At 33.6% G+C, this 8327-nt stretch overlaps 1 protein-coding gene across 1 annotated transcript; it reads left to right on the top strand.

Annotated features, from left to right (window-relative positions):
- Window positions 1–2873: 2873 nt before the first annotated feature.
- Window positions 2874–7421, top strand: LOC106943615 (globoside alpha-1,3-N-acetylgalactosaminyltransferase 1-like). The gene is made up of 5 exons (XM_015026928.1): window positions 2874–3027; window positions 3186–3332; window positions 5733–5765; window positions 7015–7149; window positions 7271–7421. The coding sequence occupies exons 1-5, from the start codon at window positions 2957–2959 to the stop codon at window positions 7404–7406; spliced, it is 522 nt and encodes a 173-aa protein (XP_014882414.1). The 5' UTR covers window positions 2874–2956; the 3' UTR covers window positions 7407–7421.
- The last annotated feature ends 906 nt before the right edge of the window (window positions 7422–8327 follow it).

Here is an 8327-nt window from a genome sequence, read left to right as displayed (position 1 = left end):
GTCCAAAATTAGGGATGGGAGCTCAAAAACATTGTCTATTTAGTGATTAACAATTGTGATAACCACTTCACAAAACAGATTTACTCCAGTGGTTAAAATGGTATTTTCCATTGTTTGGACATTGTTTTGATCAGTCTACAATTAGAAAGGGTTTTAGTGAAAATTTTAGAGCTTGGATGCATTTATTGCTTTGTTGTTATCTATATTTAAGGATAGAAAAAAAGGCTATTGAAAGAATACCATTTTAATTAATGGAAAATGACATTAAAAACAATTGTTTCTTGGACTAGTTAGCCGCTGTATTTCTACAGACATTGCTGTAGAAACAGCAACAGTTAGCTGTTTGGTTGATTTCCAAACAGTGAACTCAACCTCATTGCTACGTTATCGTGACAATGAGAATAAAATATAAACATAGACAGCTTAAAGACATGCAGAGCCAATCTGAAACATTTAGTCAAAGTTGAGTTTCCACTTGCTGCCTAACTTGCTTTTTCAGTTATTGCAAGATCTGGCAGGCAGTAGTGAACCAGCTGACTTTAAAGCTTACTTCCTATAAACACATTTAGTACTGCAGAGGATTTTTTTTTTATCCCACAAAAAATGCTATAAAGAAATGTTTAACCAGAGCATTTGTTTTTGCTCATCTATTCCGTGCAGTTTGTGAACACTGGTTTATCACTTCCCAGCACACGCAGCTACAATGGCAGTTTGTGAAAATATTACAAGATATTAACAACCAGCCTGTGTTTTGTGACTCAGAATAACATACAGAGGCAAAGTCATTGGGCAGCATGCAAAGTGTGAATAAAACAGTATTCATGACATGTAGGAGGAAGAGAAGGCGGTTCTGTAAAAATCAGCAATACAAACTTAGCCCTATGTTGTCATCATTAGGAAAAGCATTAACATACCCAAAAATATAATTTTACCAGATAATCAATGCGTTGCTTTTTTCAGGGTGCTAACTTTTGTCTTTCCATTTTGTCTTGTGTTTCTTAGATGTGCAAATGGTGTCAAGTGATGATTAGTGTACGATCAAACAGATTTAATTTTTCTTTTTTAAGAAAACATTTCAGTTCATTGAACATTTTTGGTGAGTGTCTTAAGTAAAATATCCACTAAAGACCAAAATAATTTTTATTGCAAAGAATCCTATTTGAGAATAGATGTTTTACTGTATTCATGAACTGTGGGTTTTTCGTGCTTGTATTCTGGTGTTCCTCACAGCAGCTTCATCTGGCTTTCAAAACAGCATGGCAAATGTTTTACTCAAAGTCAGGACTCTGGTTGAGCCTCTATAAAATGTTAATCGTAAATCCAGAGCGATCAAACTTTGGACATTCTGGGAATCGGAAGAATGTTAGCAGAAACGTTGTTTCATATGGAGGGAACGGAGAGCATGGCTGAGCCCTGGTTCTTTCTTCTGGATTCCTTTGTATATTCGAGTGGCATAGCCTCCTGACTACCAGTAGTTCATTTTTGTCCTCTGTACAGGCCATTTCTAAACTTGAATATCTCCCACCCCCTGCATTCTACTGAATTAATTCCTTTTGGTATCTGGAGAGGACATTTAGGGCTTTTCAATGATACCACATGTGAAGGGGTGGGGCTTTTGTACGTATCTTTTTCTAATTCATAAAAATTGCGTTCATCAGTAATAACACATTTTATGGGAAGAGACAAAGTAAGTGCATAAAACCTTTTATTACCTTACAAAGAATGTGGGATTTAAAAAAATGGTGATTGGACAATATTTTTTTTCTGGTAGTCAGGAGGATAGTGGTGATTTTAAGATAAGAAATGTATTCCTGTGGACGACCTAAAATCTGTATAAAACAAGCAAACAGTTGTTTGGTTGTCTGGAATGAACAAATTATATGCCAGTTTCAGTATATTGGTTTGTTTACAGGTAGAAAATAGAAGGTGGACTGGACGAAATAGCAATGAGTGGGAATAGTTAGTGAAAGATTAAATGTTCTGGACGTAAATTGCAAAATATTTACAAAGTGAGTTAACCATTAATGTCTACAAGGATCAAAATACAAACCACTTTTACTCCAAAATGTTTAATAATACATTTCCTTACACTGGCTCCCTGTAGCTTAGAGAATAGACTTTAAACTGACACTAGTTTATAAATTACTGAATGGCTTAGCACCAAAATACATTAAGGATCTGTCGTTGTTGTTGTTGTATCAACTTTTCAAATCTCACTTCTCTTCACTTCACTTTATTTTACCACGTTTTTTTGTTTATTGTGTTATGTTTTTGTCATGTAAAGCACTTTTAACCTTGTTACTGAAATGTGCTATGAAAATAAACGTGGCTTAATGTGGGCAATGTATCGAGTATACTCGATGTATCGCGATATTTTCAATTCACGATAGTTAAAATGGCTATATCGCAACCATTGAGTATATATTGCTATCCATTTTGTATGGATGTATGGATATGTAACCCTTCTACGTCTGTCTCAGGTCCAACAGGTTGACGTCACAACAGAAACATTCAGGTTTAGTGTATTTATTCCAACAAAAGAGAAAATCAAGTTGTTGGTTAACATCAATCCAGCAGCTTCTGCCCCTATACATTAAATAAAACACAATAAATAACCCTAAACAAACTACAAGAGCAATATCTCCCAATGAGCAGTTAGCATTAACATTTGTAAAATTAAACATATCTAAAATGGACAACATTAATAATGACAACAGTTAAAAAAACATATACAAAACATGACAACTTCACTTTTGAAACATTGTATGTTATTACATTTGTCTAAAATATATGTTAAAATATAATATTTGTGACGAAAACGCACAGCTACAAACAGCAACAGAAAAAGGAGAAGGGGCCCCGTCAGTTACCGGTTGCTATGGTAACCACCAACTGCCAAGAGCAACAAGCTCCACTAAATCTCTGAAGAAACAACTTGTTGACTAACCAAAATAATATGATATTGGTTTCATTATGTCTTCACAGATTTGTATATGGCTACTTCAGAGAAAGCTTTACATCTATGAGGTGAGTAATAAAAACACTACACTTTTTAAAATATATAATTAAACACTGTTAGAGATTTCCACTGAGTCTGTCAATGTTTGACAAATCTCATGACCATTTTGTATCTCCATTTCATTTCGTCACGTGATTTGAAAACGTGCTTTTGTTTTCCGTTAAAGATTTTGCAACCAAGTGTGTGTTGTCCCTGTTGTCCCTGAGAAGGATTTATTTGACCTGGAAAATAAACTTGATGAGATAGATAGGAATGAGGACGGGCAGTGCCAGAAAAGCAGCTGCAAGATGGGAGAAATGATAATGGAATCAGGGTAAGAAGCCTTTTTGTTGTTGTTGTTGTTGTGCATTGTTGTTAAACACTATTATGGTTTATTATTAGTACAAAAAAATGTACTAGAGCTTTAAAAACCATATAAAACACCCATCGATATATATATATATATATATATATATATATATATTCTCTTTCTTGCATAGTAAAGTAGCATTTTAAATAAGATATAACATGTAAAAATGTAAAAAAAAAAAAAAACATTGTTAACTGTAAGCTAAAATGAATCTTCTGCATAAATAACTATTTTCTGAAGAGTCATTGGCAGATATTTTCTCTTTCTAACATTAGATAGTCATTTGTCCCTGTTTGCATCCAGACCAAATTTTAATTTCATTCCATGTTTTTTTTTTTTTTGTTTTTTCTTTTTGAGGGATGGAGAAGTTTGGAGATTTATAAAGAAAATTGTTAATTTGAACAGGGGAAAAACTATCATACTTTTTTCATCTACTCTACATATGAACTCTTGGATTAAACCTCAGTTTATGTCAGAGAGTTTGATTTCATACTCAGATACTGCTGTTATTAAATTTGTTTTTAAAATGATTTAAGTAACATTTTTGATCACATGTAATTAAGAATTATACTGTATAAAAACAAAGCACACATGGACAAAACAAATCATGTGAGGTTCAAAAGATGAATGGTGACTTAGTTATTATTCAAAGTTACTAAAACAAAACAACAAGCATTGATCTTAACGTGACATAAAATATAATCTGGAAGACACAACATTCCAAAATGTAAAAATACATTTCATTAAGTGCATATTACCAAGACTGAGAGCTTAATTTGAATTTTTATAGGTATTCGGTTTTATAGTGAGGACAGGAACAATGACTGAATTGAATGCCTCCTTCCTCTCAGAAAATATATCCACCAAGATAAAGCCTTTGTTCCTTTGTTCTCAGAATAGCTGCCCCGACCCAAACAGAGAAAAAAAAAAAAAACTAAACTAACTTCCTACTTGATAATGTGGGTCATAATGGCAGTTTTTGGAAATCAGTTCACGGTTTCAGATGCAGAAATGAAGAATAAAAACAGACTGGGTGAATAAGTGACATTCAGCCTGTGGAAATCTGCACCAGCAGCACTTTTGACAACATATTTTGGCATGTTTATGGCTTAATTGAGTTTGTCTGATTTAATGTTAGGTGTTATGTCTCAGTGTATCATGGCTTCTTCGTGTGTGACAGGATATCATGTTTTTAAGAGAGACCCTATTGTCTCTATCACACCAGATATTGAAAGCAACTAAGGTTCTTTCTGAGAACATGATTTTGCTATCTCTAGTTGCGTTATTTTTATTTTTTTCAGTTTCAAACATTAGATTTTGTCCCCTTCAGCTAGAAAGCAGTGTCCTTAAAGGAATAACATAAGACAAGTGAGCTTCCTGGAGGAACCTTTGGTATGTGGCAAGGAATTTTATCAAGTTCATGATCCAACGATCCCGGCAAAGCCTGGGATCCTGCAGGAAGAGGAAATGTTCCCAATCTGAAGGGCTCTGGTTGAGTTGGCCTAAATCAACAAAAAATAAACTTTACAAAGGGTGGATGTGAGACCTTTGAACCGGCAGAACAATTTTAAACAACCTGTAAGCCACGTTTCAGTGACTTAACCCTGTGTGGATATTACTGACATGTTGTCAAGAGTTTTAGGAGTTGTTCACTTCTCTTATTTTGTCTCACTGAGCAAAGTGATTTCTTTTTAAAATTAACTGACAGGTTTAAGTTTAGCAACCTTTTAGTAACCCCATAGTGTTTTTGCTGCCATGTTTAATTTAAAAATTATAGGAACAAAAGTGTTTCTGCCCGGTCACTTTAAAGTAGTTTGCACTGAAATTAGGTTGGCAAAATTATTACTGGTCATTTATGTAAAATTTCAGGGTAATTAAAAGGTGTTTAGATTTTAATAAATATGATTTATCCATTGGTTTAAAAGAAGGTATATGAAAAAAATTGTTCAGAAATGTATTATGCTTTGTTTTTATAATAAACTTTTAACTACAATCAGAAAATTCACAAATACATTTTCTTTACATGCCCAAACAATTTTCTGACAAATTATGAAGTATAATTATGAATTTGAAGTACACTAGCTAAAGAAACATAATAACCAACAAATGCAACATTATATTTCTCCACTGTACTGAATAAAAACCCCATATCTAAAAACACCAGGCTTCTCATTTAGCACATCTTAGGGAATGTGCCTTTTTCAGATAGCTGACATTTATCTGACATTAAATTGCTTATAATTGATTAAATAGTAAAGATTTACTCTCTAAGTTAATCTTTTATGATTTATAAAATGTCCTGCATGTACAACTTCTGTCCTTCAAAATAAAATGCAGCAGCTGATTTTTCCTTTTCTTCTCCAGACTAAAATATGCTCAGCCAAGCACGCTGACTGGGTAAGCATCACAACACATTTGATTCTACTGTGCAACTTTGTTCTTGCTTTAGTATTAAGTTTTAGTTTTTTGTTTGTTTGTTTGTTTGTTTTCCATTTTAAAACAATGAGGAAATAAAAAGAGGAAAAGCTTTTCCAGATTCCTGGAAGTATCCTCAAACAGGAAATTATTTAAGAGAAAAAAAACCCATCTTCCATTATTTAATTTTGTGTTTTAGGACATCATATAAATTCTTAAATTACATGTGTAAGAAACCCCAATGACCACTCCTTCACCACCATGCTTCAACCATTGGTATTAGGATGCTTGTGGTGTTATGTTTGGTTTCTTCTTCTCTAACTATGGTGCAATTCTTGTTCAGCTTTTTTTCACTGTTGTCTTTTTTCTGGCTCAGTATGTAAAACCTTGTAGTTGAAAGAGGGATTTGCTTGTTTTCATTATGTGTTTTTTTTGCTCTAATGTTCCTTAGTAAGTACAGGAACAAACATGAGCATTTATGTTTTTCTTTGAATTTGTTGAAAAACAAGAAAAGTAAGTTGGTCGAAGGTTGAGTGATGAGTGCAAATGAAAGGATTATACTGGTTTTTATCAGTAAAGATCAGTAAATTGAAATGTTTCTTCAAGTCAAAACTATTTTTTAATATTAAATATATTCCAGACAACTTATTGTACAGTGGAAATATATATATATATATATATATATATCATGATTAAAATTTTAGCTTTTTTGAAGTGGTAAAACATGAAGCTATGAAACATTGCTTCAAAACATTTCTACCTTGAATTGTGACATTTGTACAATTAAACTGACAAAACACAAAAACAATAGAGATTTTAAGCAACAACTTTTTTTTTACTACTTTCTTAAATACTGCAGGATACATGTTGCATTAAAGGTGAAAAGAGTTGAGAATTGACTTAACTTGGTCTCTTTATATCTGCTGTAGCTGTGGATTATGTTTAGATAACTAAAATGCAATGCAGCTGGTGTTTTTTCTAATACCTGTTGAGTAGCTTCAGGTTAAAAAGCAGTAATCAGGATGGCAACCCACATGTTTTAGAACAATGGGCAGGCCAACTATGTGATGCTACTTGCTAAAGCTTATTAGCATTAAACTCTTCATCAGTCATTAGAAACCAAAAAAAGGAAGATAAGTTTCCTGCCTTTTAGATCATATCAGAATTTGCTCCGATGTAAAACTACCCTGTGATCATTTTGTTTATAAATGCATTTCCTTGTTTTCCCAAGACGGAGCGATGTGAACGCCGTGACAAACTGGAACGTTCCTCTCGTCTGGGAAGGGACCTTTGATCCTGTGGTCATTGATGCAATCTATAAGAGAATAAACCCAAGAATAGCTGTGGTGGTTTTTGCTGTTGGCAAGTATGTAATCAGAATATGTTGTGGAAAACGACGCTTTACTAGGTTGCCGTTTCTTTTCTGTATTGCTTGTTTTTTTTCCTCACTAATTGAAGGCCCTCGTTGTTTGCTTTCCCCCAACCAGGTACACTCGTTTTCTACAGAAATTTATTGAGACAGGAGAGAAGTATTTCTTTGTCGGCTTCAATCTCACTTACTACGTTCACACAGACAGAGAAAACGAAGTCCCCAAGGTGAGCTGCTTGTATTTTTATTCTTAGCCCTTCAACAATTGTGAGAAGCATTTTAATACCTCTTACTCAGACAAATCAAATACAGATTTGATCAGGCAAACTTCTGTTTTTAAAAAAGATCAATTAGTCCAACAACTTTTACTGACTACAGATAATATAATCAAATAATTTTGGCCCAATTTTAAAAGTTAAATTCTTCTCTGAGCCAATGCTGGTTGGATTTTTTTAAAAGAACCAAAACAGCTTTTTGTAATTATTCATGCTCTCTTTGTCTAGTTTTAGAGATCCTTTGATTATCTGAAACATAAAAGTGCAACAAAGTAAACATTTTAAAATTGAGAAGTGGTAAATATGTTTTCATCTCTAGACTCTTTGTGCAGACTTGACTCTCATCAGATTACTGTTTGTAAAAATGATATTTTTTACAAACAGTAAAATAAAAAAGAAAGAGAGAGGCTATGGGGATGGATACAGTTTCAGAAAAGGAAGAGACAGCAGCTATGAAAAAGAAAGTTGTCTGAAATATTATAATTACATGCTAAATTGTGTTGGTTCATGTTTTGGATTGGAAAGTTCAAAAGTCATAAAAACTTTTGCAACGACCTGTATAGTTTGCCGATGACAACCTGATATTTGTCTCTGAATTACCCGGAACGAAAGCAAAGTCGCTTCTCACTAAATGCTGAGAGCAGAAGCTTTTCCAAGAAAAAGGATAGTTTACTGGGCCTGTCAGTAATCCCCACCGGGTCACTGGCAGCAGGAAGAGCTGCAAACCCAGTCCTGCGTGACGAAATCTGCCAATCAGGCTGAAAAAGAAAATTCCAGGAAATAAATGTTTGTTTCTGTAATTAGAAACTTCCTTTCTAACAGAAAAATTCTTGCTTTGTTTGAGCGTCTGCTAGAAATAACAATGGCCTTTCAAGGAAGACAGGTGAAACGGAGGACAAA

The sequence above is a fragment of the Poecilia latipinna genome, unplaced genomic scaffold (genome assembly GCF_001443285.1).
Source record: "Poecilia latipinna isolate Pla-1442-1.1 unplaced genomic scaffold, P_latipinna-1.0 Scaffold5560, whole genome shotgun sequence".
Lineage (NCBI taxonomy): Eukaryota > Metazoa > Chordata > Actinopteri > Cyprinodontiformes > Poeciliidae > Poecilia > Poecilia latipinna.
The sequence above is the reverse complement of the archived record's forward strand: the minus strand, read 5'-3'. Positions and strand labels throughout refer to the sequence as shown.

Bases quoted from the DNA above. Each gene is read 5' to 3' on its own strand.
- LOC106943615 (XM_015026928.1), top strand. From the start codon at position 2,957: ATGATATTGGTTTCATTATGTCTTCACAGATTTGTATATGGCTACTTC. The intron at 3,333-5,732 runs GTAAGAAGCCTT...TTTCTTCTCCAG, and splicing joins GAAATGATAATGGAATCAGG to ACTAAAATATGCTCAGCCAA. The intron at 7,150-7,270 runs GTATGTAATCAG...TCCCCCAACCAG, and splicing joins GTGGTTTTTGCTGTTGGCAA to GTACACTCGTTTTCTACAGA.